Source organism: Stigmatopora nigra, chromosome 17 (genome assembly GCF_051989575.1).
Source record: "Stigmatopora nigra isolate UIUO_SnigA chromosome 17, RoL_Snig_1.1, whole genome shotgun sequence".
NCBI classification, from domain to species: domain Eukaryota; kingdom Metazoa; phylum Chordata; class Actinopteri; order Syngnathiformes; family Syngnathidae; genus Stigmatopora; species Stigmatopora nigra.
Genome location: NC_135524.1, coordinates 5,497,475 through 5,515,957, shown reverse-complemented (window position 1 = coordinate 5,515,957; position 18,483 = coordinate 5,497,475). Strand labels below are relative to the sequence as shown.

At 38.3% G+C, this 18,483-nt stretch overlaps 2 protein-coding genes across 5 annotated transcripts in view; both read right to left on the bottom strand.

Moving 5' to 3' along the window:
* The window catches only part of wdr7 (WD repeat domain 7), a 35,233-nt gene extending 20,786 nt beyond the window's left edge, over positions 1-14,447 (bottom strand). For 2 of the 4 annotated variants that reach the window (XR_013329452.1, XM_077737594.1), the window contains exons 1-22: positions 14,276-14,447; positions 13,196-13,382; positions 12,922-13,028; positions 12,326-12,404; positions 11,989-12,163; positions 11,659-11,735; positions 11,466-11,585; positions 11,216-11,361; positions 10,961-11,060; positions 10,252-10,399; positions 10,045-10,160; positions 9,809-9,941; positions 9,440-9,660; positions 9,127-9,322; positions 8,048-8,262; positions 6,432-6,665; positions 5,861-6,154; positions 5,238-5,434; positions 4,557-4,654; positions 2,670-2,795; positions 549-667; positions 306-429 (exon numbers count right to left, since the gene is read on the bottom strand). Coding sequence is in view for 3 of the 4 variants with exons in the window: in XM_077737594.1 (XP_077593720.1) it covers positions 306-429; positions 549-667; positions 2,670-2,795; positions 4,557-4,654; positions 5,238-5,434; positions 5,861-6,154; positions 6,432-6,665; positions 8,048-8,262; positions 9,127-9,322; positions 9,440-9,660; positions 9,809-9,941; positions 10,045-10,160; positions 10,252-10,399; positions 10,961-11,060; positions 11,216-11,361; positions 11,466-11,585; positions 11,659-11,735; positions 11,989-12,163; positions 12,326-12,404; positions 12,922-13,028; positions 13,196-13,354 (3,184 nt within the window). In the remaining variant the exon portion in view is untranslated. The remainder of the gene's footprint in view (positions 1-305; positions 430-548; positions 668-2,669; positions 2,796-4,556; positions 4,655-5,237; positions 5,435-5,860; positions 6,155-6,431; positions 6,666-8,047; positions 8,263-9,126; positions 9,323-9,439; positions 9,661-9,808; positions 9,942-10,044; positions 10,161-10,251; positions 10,400-10,960; positions 11,061-11,215; positions 11,362-11,465; positions 11,586-11,658; positions 11,736-11,988; positions 12,164-12,325; positions 12,405-12,921; positions 13,029-13,195; positions 13,383-14,275) is intronic. The other 2 variants (XM_077737595.1, XM_077737596.1) reach the window with 2 other exon arrangements.
* A 526-nt stretch (positions 14,448-14,973) lies between these two features.
* txnl1 (thioredoxin-like 1) lies at positions 14,974-17,745 on the bottom strand. The gene is made up of 8 exons (XM_077737257.1): positions 17,464-17,745; positions 16,731-16,827; positions 16,326-16,499; positions 16,072-16,194; positions 15,847-15,916; positions 15,546-15,718; positions 15,307-15,411; positions 14,974-15,231 (listed from the first exon to the last, which is right to left on the bottom strand). The coding sequence occupies exons 1-8, from the start codon at positions 17,559-17,561 to the stop codon at positions 15,202-15,204; spliced, it is 870 nt and encodes a 289-aa protein (XP_077593383.1). The 5' UTR covers positions 17,562-17,745; the 3' UTR covers positions 14,974-15,201.
* Between the last annotated feature and the right edge of the window lie 738 nt (positions 17,746-18,483).

Genomic DNA, 18,483 nt, shown 5'->3' with positions numbered 1-18,483 from the left:
GAAGTAATTGAATAAAAGCCTTCACCAGTTCCCTATTTATTTCCTTCACATTCAATTGCAGACAAAAGACAGAAGCACACTGAAATATATCGCTGGAACAGGTGAAAAGACTAAATGTATATATGTTTATAAATTATATATGAACCATATTTTAATATGGGATGTTTGATACTGTGAGACGCACTTCCGTGTTTACTAAAATATGTACACCAGTCCACAAGTCCAACCAAAATGATCCCATCTGCCAATCCAACATTGCTTTATATGCACAAATATACAATTGTTCTTAATATCCAAGTACTTACGGGAGCTGACTGTGTCCACGTATTGAGGCAGATAAGGTGCCCATAAATCAATGGTGTCCTTACGACCTGATTGGCCAATTCTTCTCAACTCTGCCAACAATAAAGCTTGTGCTGCTTCCCGCACCTATATGAAAGAACAGTGATTTAAGTTAACATGAAGAATGTGATTCGGCCCTTTTTTCTGCACTGGTTTTATCTTTCATGCAAATAGAAAGGTTTTGTGTTTAGAACTGTAGATTTTACCTCCAGACAGCGGTCTTGCCATCTCCTTGCCAGCATTTCTAGAAGTGGGGGCCTAAACTTATCCAGGCCTAAAAGGTCAGGGAGCATAACACAGTGCATTGCTGCAAGCTGGCTCCAACCTGAAAATACAGACAGGAATTTTGTAGAATTTTTACTGCTAGGCTTAGGAAAAATATATTACATCAAATAAACATTTTGCTCACAAAAAGACCACATTAGTCCATGCATTTTCAGAGTTTGACATTGTGCTAATGTCAGACAAGCTGGATTAGAGGAGTTAGACCACCTAAATCCTTGGAAACATCAACTATAATTACATTTTGATTCAAAATGTAATTATTTCAACAATAATGGAACATCCCCACATAAATGCAAAAAACAAAACATTTAGTTTTAAGTTGCTGATTCTAAATGTCACTTTTTTCCCAATACAGTAATGCGCAGAAATGCATTACTTCTACCCTGAAAATCAAGTGGAGCTGACCAAATGTTATCTGAACAAACTATTAGCAATTATTTAGTATTTTGCTATTTTTTTAAACATACAGAATAATACATATAACTTGTTGTTTCTTGTTCAAATCTGAATCCAATCCAAACATCCAAAACTAACAATATCCACTCTCTATAGCATACACATGTAATAAGTAAGAACAATATGAATATAAACAAATCAACCAGTTCATGCAATGAATATTTTTCCATATTCCTTCTGGTAATTTTAAAAACTGTATGCTTGTTTGATGAGAATGTTAAATGATGACAACAAAGCATATCAGAAAGTAAACTTTTCTCCACCACATAAATAGACATAACACACTAACTTGTGGGGGAAAAGGGAAAAAAACTGTACCTTCTGTGAAATATGGAGAATATTGTTGAATAAAAATTAGATCTCTATAGAGTTTGACAATGTTGAAAGTTTGTTTCAAGGCAAAAATTCCTCTACTTACCTGCCAGTACAACAAAACTGCACAGTTAATGCCTTCATTCATGTCATGCCCATTTTCTCAAACAAATAAATACTAGACCATATTGGAGTAGGTGAACACAGACAAAATCAGCTTTGAAAAATGCCATAATTGGTTGTGTAAGTAATATTTGTGTACTTGGTAGCTTGAAAGGGTAATAGGTCTGAAGAAATATACTCAAACATTTGTCAATATAACTTGGTACGTATGAATACTACCATTTCCAGCAATGTCTATATACTAGTTTGTTGTTATATGGTAACTGCATTAATGCAACGATTCAATTGACTGACCTTACTGAAATTACACACATTAAAATGAAATGCCAATAAGAATACTTTTTCTACTGGAGTAAAGATGAATTGGTATGATCAAAGTGCATTTTGTCCAAATCAAATAAACACCAACTAACAAGAATGTACGCTCAACAGCTACATTTAACTGAACTTACAATGAGTCAATTACTTCTGCTAACACTCTGATAAATTTTACAGGCAGGCATACAAGCAGAAAGAAACAGAAAAGTTTCACATGCAACAGAAAAAAAAGAGATCATTAGACAATAGTACACTCCACATGAACAACTAGAGACAAAACCACAGTCAACAGACAACAGTCAATGCACTCTCAAATGAAGCATTTTAAGACAGTTGTGATTGTTTGCAACTTCCACAATCCTGGGAATTTGAAAACAATAGTGTACAAATGCTTACATTATTTACGAGCACTGTGTTTTAAACATTGTTTGACTTAGAGGACTGAACACACCAATGAAAGAAAAACGCAAACAGAGAGGGAGCCATACACTGTAGAACAGAAAAAACTGACAAAGACAAGGGAAGTCAACACATAGAAGGACACTTGGGAATAGCGAAAGTAGGATGGTAGCGTTTAGATTGAGGCAAGAAAAACGGGAACTGTAACGGAGAAATGGAAATAATTTTTTTGGGAGGGGATATCAAAATGTAATGAGCTAAGGACATTAAAGTCCAGAGTAAACGAAGCCATAGTTTCACTTGAGAGAGACTGCAACTACCATATAGGGGACAGAAAGGAGGGCGGGAAGAATAGGATCCCCAAAGGTAAGTGGGTGAATAAAGAAGAGGGGTGTGAGATTCCTATTAGCTGAACCCTTCAGTTCAGTCAGTACCTTCATTGACTGAGGGGATGCTATAAGAAGTAGGGGGCCTCTGAGGACGGGCTCCAGGGGCCCCTAGGTTCCCCGGAGATGTAGCGATAGTAGAAATGTTGGTGCTGGCTGTGGTGGCTACCGCAGCTTGTAAGAGGAAGAAAAGGAGAAAAATAGTGAAGAGCGAACGGAGATGTTAGAAGCTGGTAACTGTATACATACATAGACAAACATAGAGGGAGGAGAGAAGGAGTCAAGTAGCAGGGACAAAGAATTTACAGTGAATAGAAAGAAAAAAAAAGAACAAAATATTTAAAACATGCATTTATATAATAAATTGTTAAAGTATTTCCAAAATGGTTAACAAAGCAAGCTGTTAAAGCTTTTTTTACCTGTTTTTTTTTTTTTTTTTTAGAAGTCAAGAAGAGTAATGCATGTATTGAATTTTTGTCTTTAACTGGACTGTACAAACTTCCTGGACCGTGGAGGAAATTATTTAAAAAAATGCGACAGGTTTTGTGAACAACAGTAGAGTAAACATTGCTTTTTGAGAGAAAATAAGAAAAAAACAGAGGAAATACTCAAAGTTGTAGGGATTAACATAAAAAGATGAAATCAAAAGTGCCGGAAATAAAACAGAGGCTTTAGTGCTTCTGATGCATTTTTTCTTTACCCTTCAAAACTAGCAGAAGGCTGAAGCTATGTAGCACAAGATGAAAATACAGGGAATTTTAACAGATAGAGACACTGAAACAAACCAAAAATACATTTAAGAAAGGGCACCTAAGAGTATGTGGTCAGCAGCCAATATTTAGGGAAAACATTTCAAAACAAAACTATTTCTTGGTTTTAACAGCTTTAAACAACACAGCGGTTGCCTTAAAATACAGAATTTGAGTGCCGTATATTCTCTTTTTTCCCCATTGCAACTATTAACAGTTATTAGCACACAACACAGACACACACCCACATACACGAACCCAGTTGAAGTATACTGAGCTGGGGTCATGGCCAAGTAGCCTCTCTGAATGGACATGAATAGGAGTGTGGTGCAAATCAGTCCACGCGCTTGTCACGCTTCAACCCCATTAAAACGTGACAATAGCACAAAACCCCAATCCTTCCTCCCAAAAACACAAATGTACCATGTGAGGCGTGTGCGTGTATAAACAAATGTGCAGGTATTGTACTTGACGAGTGCGCGTCTGTTTGCCAGATGGTAACAGATGGTTACAATATCACCTACAGTGCAGCAGAACATGTTTTGACACTTTTTAGCTACTTCTGAAATAGTTTTTTACCCACTTATATTCCACAAGCTATCACTGAAAAACATTGAAGCATATATTTTTATTCAACCAAATATTTTGCTCATTAAAAAGCCAATAAAATTATACCATTAATATACGTTTTGTATTTGTAACCGACATTAAAGATATAAACAATTCTTTACAGATGTGTACTCTTCTAAACTTAAATTAATTTTATTTATATTATCTGACCTTTTAGAATAAAATAATTGATACGACTTGGTGAATAAGAATAATTCAAATAAATATGACATGAATAAAAAATGTATTGCTCAAGTAGATTTGGGTATTTTTGGAGTAGTTTATGGTACAATATTTTTTAGAATAAAATGAAAGTCAAAACGCTTTGTAAGTAGTAATTAATGTATAAAAGGTTTGAACTCCAGCTGTTGGACCTTTAATGTCAAAAATGACAAAAGAGCCCTTTTAAAAAAGCCACTGAACAAGAAAACAGCAGCAGGTTCGTTCAGCGAGTTTTTTTCTTTTTTTTTTTTTTAAGTCTCTGTGGTATTTATTGCCAGTCGGCTACATTCTGAGCCAAAGTCCCCGCAGGGCCCCATGGGTGTGCGAAGCGTGCGCCCCCTCCTTTTGTAGTTACCTTGTTTGATCTGGGCTTGTAGCATGGGGTTGGAGTGCTGAGGGGGTGTGGCTGGCATCCTACGAGGAGTCTCCGGGGTTCCTCCTGGTCTGGGAGGCCTGCAGGAGGATCACAAAGACAAGGCATGAAATATTAAAAGAACAGGCAGGGGAAAAAAAGGTGGAAGAGCACAAAAAAACTGGCAGCACACACACACTATCTACACAAAAGGGCATTTGTGTACGCAGACTATTAAATTTTTAAAGGCACAATCCTACGCCTGAAAAAAGTAGAGGAGACTAACTTTTAGAGATGCAAATATCCAGAATTACCATCGACAAACATAATTGTATATATTGTCACAAATTGTATCAATGCATAGAAATGGACTGAATTAGAATTTCTATTTGTGGGTGGGGCCCTTACTACACCATTTCAGATTTGAAATTAAATGAACAAGACATCCGTGGGGCACTGATTTAAAAAAACTAAAAGACCTCATAGAAAATGTATTGTATTTTGAGGGGGTTGTAACCTGTAGGCATAACTTGAGGAGGTGAAAATGAGTTTGTTGCTTTAACTAGAAGCAATCAATTATATATTCACAGTACATGGATTAGGAGACAAAACATTGGCATGGGAAGCAATGCTGCCTCAGAAAGTTTTTTTTCTTTTTAGTTCAATGCAATCTGTAAATATTACCTTGCTGGTGCCTTCTTCATGTGTTCCCCAACAAAGGTGGCATTAGTCATGCCCATCAGAGTGTTGGCCAAAGAGATGACAGACAAGAGGTGCTGTGTAGTGACCGCCCTAGACACACCATATGTCCCTTTGCCAACAATGTCTGACAAGGTCAGTTTCTGTCCAGTAGCAAGTGACAACTGCCTGAGCAAAGATTCCTGAGAAACGTGGGATGACAAATGAACCAAAGACAGGTGATGGCGAGACCAGATCAAAGGTTACTTTAACAGCAATCATTCTAACAGAGAAAACTAGGGACACATCACTATCTTTAACAACTCAGTGATTTGAAAAGTTGACATTTTTCTTTCTAGTAGAAAACATTTAAGTAAAATAAAAATACTGGCTACAGTAGCTTGGGTTAACTTAATTTAAGTTAATACTAAGAACAATTACTAAATTTTTGCACCCATTTTTTTTGTACTTTGGCTTAGTCGTTAGCACATACTTGAGGCTGCGTCCTTTTCCTATGTGGTTAATAAGTTCGTCTTGTGCATCTCTGGGTTTTCTCATTCCTATCTGGTTGGTTAGCTGCCATTGTCATTATTTGGAATCACTAACAAATTTGCATAATTGGTCCATACCTTGAAGGTGGGTAGCATCAGGGACATGTGACCACCTCTAGAGATAAGGCCAAATGAGATGGGGCAGTGCGGCCTGAGCATACCAAGTCTGTCCAGACAGATACCATCTAGCTGGTCGTTGAGGCCCCAGGCATGCAAGCAGGACATAAAGAGTTTTGCTGTGTCCATTGTCAGGTTGTACTCCAGAAGACTTAGCGACTTCGACTTCTCTTCGCGCCTCCTCATCTCCTCTTCCTCATCCTCATCTTCGTCCAGCAGGTGCTCCTTGATGGTCTCCTTCATTGTTTCCTTAACCTAATTTTAAAAAGAGATATTGATATAATTGATTGAAAATAAAACTTTTAGGACATTTTTTTTAATCATAGAATGGAATGCAGAAAGGTTGTGTAGGCCCAAGTAGTATTATTTAACGTAAACACTATAAATATAATTAGGTGAGGACCAGTTTACGGTGCATGCACCACGTCTCTTGCCCATAGTCAACTTAGATAGGATCGTGCAACTTGAAAGTTTGATTCAAACCAAAACGTTGCATGTTATTAGCAAGTTCAGATGATTGAGTATCACTGACCTGTTTGAAAATTTTGTTTGCTAGAAACGAGCCTCCCTTGTCAGCCCCAGCCTGGCTTTTTTGGAGGGTCTCAGGGGACACCAACATGGGATTTGGCCTCTGAGCTTCTTCTGTCAATAGTTGGATGATCACCGCTTCCACGTCAAAGAATAGAACATGCATGTCAGGGTCTGTGAGATTGGTCTTCATTGACTGGACTACAAGTGCATTGTGGGAGTATTTGGGTAGGTTTCCCTATGAAGACAAAAAAAATTCAAGAATCAATATAACAATTTATACAAAGGCAATAATCAACCCACAAATGTGGTAAAAAAGAAATATCTCTGCATATAATATTAAGGAGAAACAGTTGTATGCTATGCATGATCACATTTAAAATAAATATAAATTTTTGGAAAAAATCTACTTGAAGAAAAATTCAATTATTCTTGGGCTGGTAACTCTTAATGGCACTGCAATTCAGTGGATAAACATTGCCATCTACAGGCTAGGACCTATATTGTACACATGTATACATGCATGAGCAAATGAACTAATGTGAACAAAAAGAACATAATGTGCAAAGATGAGGTATTAGATGGGCTCATTTTTTTCTATTTAGATATGCATTTGTGTATTAGCGCCACATGATTTTGACACAAAAAGCTAAATGCAATTTTCTTAAAAAACATTGCAATTCGACCTGCAATTTTTACATTTACTACTTTGAAATTCAGCCTACGGAAGTTAGAGTAACACAGCAGGAACAACCTCAATGGTCGTAACATCTAGGTTGATAAGTAGTACTGGTAAGTATAAACCACAAATGAAAAAAAAGTGTAAATGCTTTATAAATATATCAATGCTGTACTATAACTGCGGAGCAGGATCTGAACTTTCAAAATTGTATGATTGCCTATGACTTTTCAAAGACCAACAGTTGCACATTAACGATCGCATTTCCAATCTGACAATATCATATACCTAAAAAAACAAATACAGTTCAACAAAATCCCAGAGGACAAACACAAAGTCACATATTGACTTCCTCACAATTGACTAAAAGCTGTAACCGTAAACACACATGATAGCTTGTAGCTGACTGAGTCTAGTGTTTGTACTGAGTGAGAGTATGACATTTCATGGTCATTATCTTTCATCACAAACGGCAGGGGAGAACACAACCACTCACACCGGGATGGTGAATGGTGTTGACCCATAATGTTTATAGGTATTTGAGAAAAATGGCTCTGGGCGGGAAGCAACAACAAAACACTGATGTGCTCTGATAAAGCAAGGGAGGAAAAATGCAGCTGCTGTGTGGTGGCCTTTTCAGAAAAGAACTGTAATTATGAGGGCTTATGAAAGGAAAATCCTGGGAGACACCGCCAAGAAACACACAGCGGAAGGAATTTAACAGCAAAAGGAATATAAAAGCATACATATTTAGGTGATTCATCGTCTCAGTTTGTTTTCCATCGGCACAGCTCACTCATGAACAATTCCATTAGAATCGGCATCTTAAAACCTTGATTGGACCATCTCTCACCAGTGATCAATTTGAGCAAAATAAATAAAAGTCATATTTCCTATTCCGCTGTGATAATCTATGAAACTTCAGTGAAATGTGACAGTACCTTGTCAGCGTTGTCTGCCGCCAGCAGATTGGTGGCAAGTGTTTGCAGTTTGTGTTGAGCCATGTTCTTCAGTGCCGCCAGGCTCCGTCGAGTCATTGCCTGCTTCAGGTTCACTGCCGAATGGCTCAAGGCATCCACTGTGGCAGGAGCCAGCTCATCACAGGCATTGAGTATCTCTACTGCTGTTATACCCATTACACAGCGGTCCAAGGCTCCTGCAGACAATGAATTGGATTTGATCAAATTGCAGTATTCAGTAAAGGAATATCAAGAAAGTACTTTCTATTCAATGTCAGCCATTCAGTCTTTGTTTTCTGTTACCTAAATCCAGTGACAAACTTTGTTCATTGCAGTTATCCATCTCCATCGTCTCTCTTTTTCTATCAATATAAAATGTTCTGTCTTTCTCCCACACCTCGCTCAAACTCATCATAAGGCTCACTAACATCAGTTGTCTTAAATGTGATTCGGGTCACAGTCATCTCTGGCAACAACAATACTCTGTCCTCACAAAACAGAGAGGTTTAGAAGAAAACCCATTAACTGCAGACAGACCTGATATAAGAATTGGCTCTAAGTATGGAGTAAGAAAAGAAGTGGGGCCATTAAAGTGTATTGTGTGTGTGTGTTCATGCAATGTGCCATAGGTCACAGTCTGCGTATAGCATGTTTTTTTTCTCACTCACATTCTTTAATTTCACACTCAGTTACCCTGCGATCGCTCAGCACTACGGCTTATTCGTAGAGGCATACATTCACATGCACATATTTTCTTTGTGCTATATCTAAATGACTGCAATGTTATATTCAGGTGCACATTCATTAATGTATCCTTCAAACCACTTATCCTCACAAGGGTTGCAGGGATTCTGAAGCTTATTTCAGCTAACTATGGGCAAGAGGTAATATACACAAACATTGTTAAATGTGACCTTAATATAGCCATTTTTGTCATTATATTAGTTTGGTAAAAAAAATGCTCAATGTCCTTTTTGAATGGGTTTTAGTTTGTCCCTTCTGCTCACTTCTTAAAAATATGCCATGCACTAAACATGGTTACACTCGACGACATCGCTTACCTGTATCCATCTGCCAAACGTAAACAGAGCCATCAGAGCATCCAACAACAAGGTAGTCATCTGCTGGGCGCCACTTGATGACATGGATTGGGAATAGGTGCCGAGAGGCAAGCATGATGCATTTTCTCTCACGAAGACTGAGAAGGCCAACTGAGTGGTCGCTGGCAACAGAGCATACGCAGTGTTGCACCCTTGTCTACAAAGCAAACATAACCGCAGTTGTTTAAGATGTTGAGAAGATCAACCCAAGGCCAGACTGAAAGGCAGGGGTTGATCTCTTATGTTTTAGAAAGCAAACAAAAAGAGAACTTACACTGCAGTTTTCTGGTGGGACAATGAGTTGGGTTATCTCTCCACCATGGACACAGAAAATGTGCTTCATCTCTCCAGTGAAAATGTCCCACACAATGACAGAAAAGTCAACCCCGCCCGACACTAAGGAGCGCTGGTCATAGCGGGGAGACATCTGGTATGGATACAGGACGCATGTGACCTTATTCCTGTGACCTCGGAGGGTCCGGTGAGGTGGCCATCCTGCAGAGAACAAGGCAAAAGGTTATAAAAGGTACAATTGTTGCCTTCCATTCTAAATATCCAACTCCAGACTTGCAAGATGGTGATGAATAAAAACATTTCTCATTGATAAAATGTCAAGAAATGCTTTAAACAAAACCCTCTTTACCTCTTCTAAGCATGTGTTCTCCTTGAAGTAATTGAACAATGGCTGTCTGAGTTGCAGGAACCAAAACAATGCTGCCATCCTCTCTTCCACATACAAGTCGACCCTGGGAGGGTATGTAGACACTAGCGGTCACCTGAAGAATGAAAGCATAATCTTTATGGTTTGACAATTTTATGTAAACATTTTAAACTTTCTACTGCATAAGAAATGATGGATATTCTTGCAAAAGCTCCAACCTTAATGGGTTCCTCTTTACTAGGTAAGACACTGAGCTGGTCAATGATACCAGAAGATACAGGAATCAATTTATCAAACGCCTCTTGTAGACTGACAGTGGACGAGACCTGGAGCTCTAGGGATTGGAAGGTATACCGTTTTTTTATGTATAATAATTTATTATGAGCTGCAGATTTGTTTAGTTCTGACAACTCATTTATTTGTACCTTCTGGCGTGGACAGTGACTGTGCAGGCCAAGTGTCTGGGATGCTCCAAAGAGAGAGCCTGCCTGCAGAGTCTCCCTGGATCAGCAGTTTGTAGAATGGCTCCCGTCGACCAAAGAAGAAATGGGTCACAGGTGGACAGATCAGGAGCTAGATATGGCAGTGGGTGGAAGAGACATGAGTCAATGTGTAACCTGATGCTTCAAATTATGTAACTCATGCAAAATGTAAAACAACTAAGCCCTGGAGCAGATGGATGATGCGTCTTGTATTCAGTTATTGAACATATTAGTCAAGTAGATTATAAGTATGAGTGCTTGGGGGAATAAAAAAAAAAAGATCACAGGTCGAGAAAGGTAGTGTGTTTAGCATCAAGAATCCTGGATCTTGAGGCAAACAGACTATTTAATTTTATGCTGGTCATTGCCGTAGTAATTATAGTCAACCTTGGACGCACCTACTCTCCCAGCAAAGATGTTTTAATGCAACTTCAACAGAACAATATTAAATACTATAATAATCTGTTATTTATTGAGCCAGGGTGCGACTGTGATGCTCAGCATGAAAAAGTCATTCAATGAATTTTAATAGAAGGTCGCTAGTTTCAATCAGCTGCTGGTCTCCTTAAAGTAAAATACAGCTTCACGGCCGCCTCAGAGAATGTATGATTTTATTAGCGTGTTTAGTAGTTACCTAGAAAAAGTAACTGACCTGTTGGTCTGTTAGGTTCTCTATGCTGCAGATCAATGGCGGTACAGAGCCGTCTTTTTTCCCCACATCCCTGCGGAAATGTTCACTAGCAGGTAAACAGCTGAAAGAAAAAAGATATAAAATATATGTAACTGACCTTGGTGACTTTAATATGATTCTTCATAGCATTTTCTCAATTTCAATGACTCACATCATTTACAAGGCAAATTTGGCAAATATAATTCTCAATAGCTGTGAATGTAATCGCAATTATACCTGGCTGGTAGGTTATAAATATAACTGCAGCCATCTTCAGTCCAAATGATGACTTTGTCTGTGGCAATAAACTCTCCGCCAGCCCAAGTCTTATCGTTGTCACAGGGCACTGAGCAGAGTAGTGAATAGTCACCTGCATCAAAAACCTGGAAAACAGGAATATATTCACATTTCACTGTTTATCCATAGTTGTGCTTTACACATAGAAATTAACCAACTAGCAGTACTGGGTTGGTGAACTCTCTCTTACCTTCCAGAACTTGGAGCAGACCACCAGCAAGCTGCTTTGAGTGAAAGTACAGAAGGAAATACTCTGACAACCCTGACAATAGATGGGTTTGGACTCCTCTTCAAACACTGGGTCCAGGTCCTACAATGATATGTTTTTCTTCATTTACAGGTATGTTTTTGTGTTAAAATGAGGTAAGTGAATACAATTATACCTGCATCCGATTGACCTCGGCTGTTATGATCCAGACTTTTAAAATGCCTGTCACTGACACTGCCACGACTGTGTCCTCTGGAGAAAAATATTTATTTAGTCATAACATGGGCTTGCATCTTTATGATCGAAAGGCTTTGCAATAATATAGAATAAGTAAATTACCTGCTAAATATAAGAATTTACTCAATTAATGTAACAAAAATTAATAGATTAACGTCATTCAAAGATTTATTTGAAGGCATTTATGATGCTGAAAACTATTTGCTAATTGCCACAGATAATTAATTATGTCAGGATCAAGAAGGTCATTATAAGTAAGCAATTAAACCTTGTGTGCGGTGTGATCGGATGATGCTCATGGAGCTGATCCAGTCGGGGGAAATTTTGGACACAAGTGAGTAAAGCACCTCCAGACTGGTCGCATCTACCACAATAATCTCGGGGTAATGGCCATTACAGAGCAAACGACCTTCTCGCTCAGTGCCTATAGTGAACTGATAGAACTGGAGAATCATAAAAGAAGGTAAATAGAGAAAAGAAAAACAAATGGTTAGGTAATTCAATTAACTCATTCCTGGATTTTTCACCAATTTTACATGTAATGAATGGTATGTATGACATATGACAGTCAATAATATTAACTACTAATCAGCATAGATATATACCTGTATCCCAGTGTGAGCACAAGCCAGTTTGGTAAATTCGATACAGCGGCCATCATTGACATCCCATAAGCACATCTCTCTGGATACACAAAAACATTTTATGACATAGATCATACAAGCAGAGGGGAGTGCACACATAAAATGGAAATGATCCAAATTAATATATTTCATTGACTAGTAGCTAACTAGTACCACGGACAGTTCCTATGAGGCTCCATACTAGTGGGTAGTATATGAGGTTCCATATTAGTGGGTATATGAGGCTCCATATTAGTGGCTATATGAGGCTCCATATTAGTGGCTATATGAGGCTCCATATTAGTGGATATATGAGGCTCATTTTATTGCATGAAGGACAGAAGTACCAAGTCCTGTGATGACACCATGGTACCCTAGTACCACGGACAGTTCCTATGAGGCTCCATACTAGTGGGTCTATGAGGCTCCATAGTAGTGGGTATATGAGGCTCCTTATTAGTGTGTAGATGAGGCTAATTTTATTGCATGAAGGACAGAAGTACCAAGTCCTGTGATGACACCCTGGCAGAAATGCTATACAAAACTATAATATTGGAGATATAGTATATCATACTCACCCACTCTCTGATGCGCTGACAATGTACTGTTTATCACTGCAGGCGCTAGCTTTAGAAAGGCAGGTGATGGAGGCAGTGTGACCAAATAACATGGCCCTGGGACAAATCTGAGAAAATGGAAATAAATTTAAAAATTAAATAAAACAATTACATTTGCAAGCAGCAATGATTGGACCTTGTCAAGTTCACGTCGGAGGGCCAATGAAGGCCTACCATACCATTGCTGCATTTACATGAACAGCACCTTATTATTTTATATATATTCCATGACTACCTTCAGCTTGGACGTCATATCCCAAAGGCAGATCTGTCCATCATGGCAGCCAGTGATGATTGTGCTGAAGTCGTCCATCACCAGGAGGCTGCTGATGCAGTGGGTTGGAGCGGTGCGACCCCATAGAACTATGGGTAGGACCAGATTGTTCCCAGACATTTTGCTGAATTGTCCGTTAGGATTTGATCTAGAAATGGGATACAAGTGTGAAGATCTTCATAAATTCTACACATATTTAAACACTTGTCTTGGGTAAATATGTGTGCTTACATTCAGACAACCTCTAATTCCAATTAAAATTCACATTTTCGGTCCAGGCAATTAGTTTTTTTTTTTTGCCAGACTTCAGAATATTAATAGGATAGGCTACACAAATCAATGCTTGAAAATGTCACAGTATTATTTATATAGGATAATTGAGGAAGTGAAGTAAATACAAAAACCTGCACATATAATGGTATTCCTTAAAGTGACCAATAATCGCAACCTATTTGCTGACAGCTGTTGTGGAATGTACTAAAATCATTACATGCAATATTACGATGATACATTAAAAATATATATGTATATATCAATCATGGGTCATTGCCCTTGCATGAATTTGAGCAGGACCAAAGGAGTAAGGTATTACTTCCAGAGATGATCATATAGCACTAGAGGATTTTTGATTCATTGTATTGGCATACTATAAGCTAAAATCGGATCTGTTGCAGCAGTGGTATTAGAAGGGCTGTGGCATTTACATTGTAACTAGGATGTAATTATAAAATGTTCCTAGGTTGAGTAATTCTAAAATGCCCTCGACCTCATGTGACCACTGAAGTGTAGGGCAGCTAAATTTGCAAAATTCTTGCGGATGGCTCATGCGATGCCCAAGTTATTTCCTTCATTATTCCAAAAAATATATATACTAAATGTACATTATTCACGTTATGTACGATTGTCACACAAACAACGCACAGTCGGTGTTAAAGATGCTGTGCTGCACGTAACACAAACGTTGTGATGTCGCGATTTCCGGGTGCTACAGCAAGCAGCTCAGGGGATAACAATCTAAAGCTTAGCGTTGTGTATACGCACCAAAACAGTAGATTACAGAGTCATCGCCTTCTTGTCGAGTCCAGGCAAAACGAACTCGATCAGCAATAAGTATAATCGGAAAAAAGATATATGCAGTCTTGCAGTTTTTAGTTTTTCGTTGAGGCAAAACGCTGCGTAAAAGTGTGCCTGCCACTAATCACGAGACAGGAGCGAGACGGATAACACCAAATGCATCCGGTTGTTTCTTATCAAAGTAAAAGAAACTTTGTACCTTGGATGCAAGCATTTTTTGTAATTAGATTATTGTAATCATGGAAATGTAACTTGTATTTTTAAATGTTAAATGTAATTCCAGTCATGTTCACTATTTCTGAATAATTTATCATTTGTATAATTTGGTTTACATGTGTGTACTTTCATTTGTTTCAGAATAAAACAGAAAGGGTAAAAGCTAGTGAATAAATTATTTTTCTTAATAAGTTATTGCCATTTTCACAACCCGCATCCCCCAAAAAAGACATGAACACAGGAATAAAAAAATATTAGGAGATCGCCGTTTCCCCTGTTCTTCACGGTTAAAGAATATCTTGAATGCCAAAATTAATTTATAGCACATAGAAAATAAAAACTCTGCATGGTGACTTTTCTCCCATGTTATGTATCAAAGTGTTAATTAATGTTGATGCCCGTTCATCTAATTGCTGTGACAGCCTAGAGTCGACAAAAAAAAACATCCATGCCTGTGAAAAAGGACTGTTTTATTTACATGATCTTTTTTCTTTGAATTACAATACAAATGATTTATAGACCAAATTCCTCCTAAGACTGACAATTATTTAAATCACAAGTCGAGGAGTATCTGTGCATGTGTACATGTGTGTAATGTCTGCTCAAAGTGTGGCAGCTTTGGCAAAGGAAAGTGACCTCCGATGTAGCAGTAGGATCTTTCCCCCACTCGTCTCAACTCAGTGACTCTCTCCTTTCTTTCCCACAACCTGAGTAAAAAGAGAATCAATTTATTAGTACAAAAAAATTAGAAATGCGGTTTGTTTGTTGTGACGGTTTCATACCCTTTTGAAGTCATTCATATTGGTGGCCTGAACAGGGTTACCAATAAATGTCAGGTAGTTTATTTTTGTTGTCTCCTCGTCTCCTTGGTTTGATTTGATGAACAACTGGAAAATTGGGGGGGGGGGGGGGGGGAATACAACAAATTAGGAATGCACTCTTATGTATGTATCTTAAATATAAACACATTGTTTCAAATGTGAGTAAGGCAATCAAATGCCAGGAACAATCTGGTTCTTACTGTCACACTCTGCACATTCTGAAACTTGACATAGCGCAATGGAATTATTCCATCATCTTTGTAGTCTTCTTCTGCTAGCTCCAGAGTTTGGGTGGCTTCATTTCGCTCTGCATCATCAAAACCCATGGACCGTGGGAGATTGATAAATATCTTTACCACTTTAGGAGCTTGTGCTGGATAATGAATAAGGGAGGAAACAAATTGCATGGTTGAAAAAGCAAATCAGGAAAAGAACAAGTGGACTATCAAAAATTGGATTCACTGAAGTTTAGATCAGTGCAACAAAAAAAAGAAAACTCACCAAAGTCTGAACACTGTAGCTTCATCGAGAAGAGCTTCACAGGCTGGTTGAAGGCAATCGTTATCAGCAACTGCAAAAGTGATGTACAAGTCACATTTTTAAGATTAACGCAGTAGTTCTTTAGTAGTAGTACTAAACATTTTCAGAAGAGGGTGATCGAAAAAATAAAAGTCTTAATATCTTGAGGATGTGGCATTAGCCTATTGTTCTGCTTGTTGTTATTACCTGTTCATCACAGTCTGATTCCATGTAAGAAGAGTCTTTACTTAAGCATTTGTCAAAGCCGTAGTCATCACTCTCATTGAGGCATTCACAGCCAGCTTTGTTGACAAAAGGCATGAGGTCCATCTGAAAAGAAAATAGTTTACTGTAGTACTTGTTAGCTTTATTTGATAGTCACCACGCCTAAAATTCAGTAAATCCTGTCACTTTGTACATGACCCATTTCTACAGTATGCATACCAATGGTGCCAACTTACATATCCCTTTGGAATATCAGCATCCTCGCCACTTCCTAGCTCACTCTCTGTGAGCTGTTTGATCTTCTCTTCTAAACCCGCAGCATCCACACCTTGATACTGCTCCAGCCGCTCCCTGTTCCTGAAGAATAAGAATGTCGGTGTGGCTGATATATTGTTGGCTGCCTTTGTTGCCTGGGAATGAGAGAGAGAGAGTGTTTAGTCAAATGGCCTTAATCGTTTCCTTTTTGCAGGCACAAGCTACATGTGCATCCAAAGAGTTTGTCAAAAATGCAATATCCCTTTGGATCTCAACATCAGTATTTTAAACACTGCTTATTCTGTTTAATATCAACTGACTGCGAAAATGTGGATAACACCCTGAACTAAATCAAGTGTATTGCCTCTGCAAAGCATTATACTGACCGGACAGACATGGACATCAACTTCAAGGAAGACAACTTGGGGATACTTGTTACTCAACATGTTGAAGGCTGGAGCTATTCTGACACATGGCCGGCACCTGAAAAACAATAACAAAAAGAACATTCTATGAAATTTCCATGATAACACGAAAATGCTCAGAGGACAGAAGCAATATTAAATAACCCTTATGTCATATCTAGTAAATAGCAAATTATTATGATCCTACATACTGCCTTCTATGTCTCACTCCAGAAGTTGTGCACTGGACTGATACTAAATAGTGAAACATACAATATTTAACATGTCTGTAAACAATTGAATAACCTGACTGGGTTTAATAATAATCGATTGTTAAGATCTAATGAAACAGGGAAATGCAATATATGTGCAATTTGACAGAATGGCAGAGGAAATGTACAAGTACTGGACAACATAAGGATATAAACTTTACTTTTAATATACCAGAGAACATTCTAGTGATAAAACAATATCAAATTTTTATAACAGCCGTATCACCATTGAAAACTGTCCCATTGCCAAGTCAGTGTAATAGTGCTATGTCATTGTAAGGAACTCATCTTGAAATCGTAACGCTCGTTAGCTTGACGCTAACTTAGCTGTTATTTCAGATATATTACACAACAACATCGTTAATAGCATTTCTTCGAAGCATTTAAAGGAGATCGCGTGTCACATCGTAAAGAGACATAGTTGCCTGTAAGGTGGATCTTACCCGGCCATTGTGAACTTTACCACGGCGAGCCTGGAGCCGGCGGCCGCTAGCTCCAGTAGAAATTCAGGATCACTCCCGATTACTATAACTCCGACCATGTTAAAATTATAGACAATTAATGCAGCGTGGCCTTTTCACTTCGGATCTATTCCGAAAATAACACTATTATTTTAATTTATATCGTAGTATTTTAGCTTAGTGTCAAAAGTAGCTAAATTGGCTTTCTATTTGCTAGCCACACTCCAAAAGACAAGTGAATCAACACGTGACGGTGTGATTGACCAATAGGAAGGGAGAAAGGCACTGCTTGTGTCCTGTCGCAGGCATGTACCTGAAAATTAGGACTACCGCCACCACATGTATGGGAGTGTCATGTCTTGTATATTAATATATGTGTTGAACCCAAAGTAATCCCACAAAAGCCCAGGGAGAACAAACTACACACAGTGAATTGAACCCTGGACCAAAGATCCGTGAGGCCAACCCAGAAAACACTCACCTGCCTATAAACATAGTGTAGATGGGGGTGATTGGCACTGAAAAATGAAAATTCACAGGGCCTCGTCCGAGTTTAAATGAATTAGATTTTCAACGGCAGGCAAAGAATGAAATATAGCAGGGTGGCAAAACCTGGTCCTCGTGAGCCCCTATCTGGTCTGGTTCCACAAACACACCTGAATCAAATAATCTCGATAGGCCATTTGATTCAGGTGTATTGGTGGAGGGAGATATGGAAAACAAACTGGATAGGGGCTAAGAGTATTACTTAAAAAGTAAGGTCATCCTTTAATGATCATATCTTGGGGAGATTTAGGTGTTGCATCGGGAAAAGGTATACATCCCATTGAATGAGTGATGAAAGAATTATAAAATAAACCACATATAAATGAGGGAAAGGTGACAAAAAGTATACATACAAACATTGATTGTACATCATTTTCTCCAGTCAAAATATGGACATGATTCTCAATGTTTTGAATGAAAACGTGTCCAAACACTTATAGAAAAAGTAATAGGCGC

Bases quoted from the DNA above. Each gene is read 5' to 3' on its own strand.
- txnl1 (XM_077737257.1), bottom strand. From the start codon at position 17,561: ATGGTCGGAGTTATAGTAATCGGGAGTGATCCTGAATTTCTACTGGAG. The intron at 16,828-17,463 runs GTAAGATCCACC...ATTGTTTTTCAG, and splicing joins GTAAAGTTCACAATGGCCGG to GTGCCGGCCATGTGTCAGAA. The intron at 16,195-16,325 runs GTAAGTTGGCAC...TTTTCTTTTCAG, and splicing joins CTGATATTCCAAAGGGATAT to ATGGACCTCATGCCTTTTGT.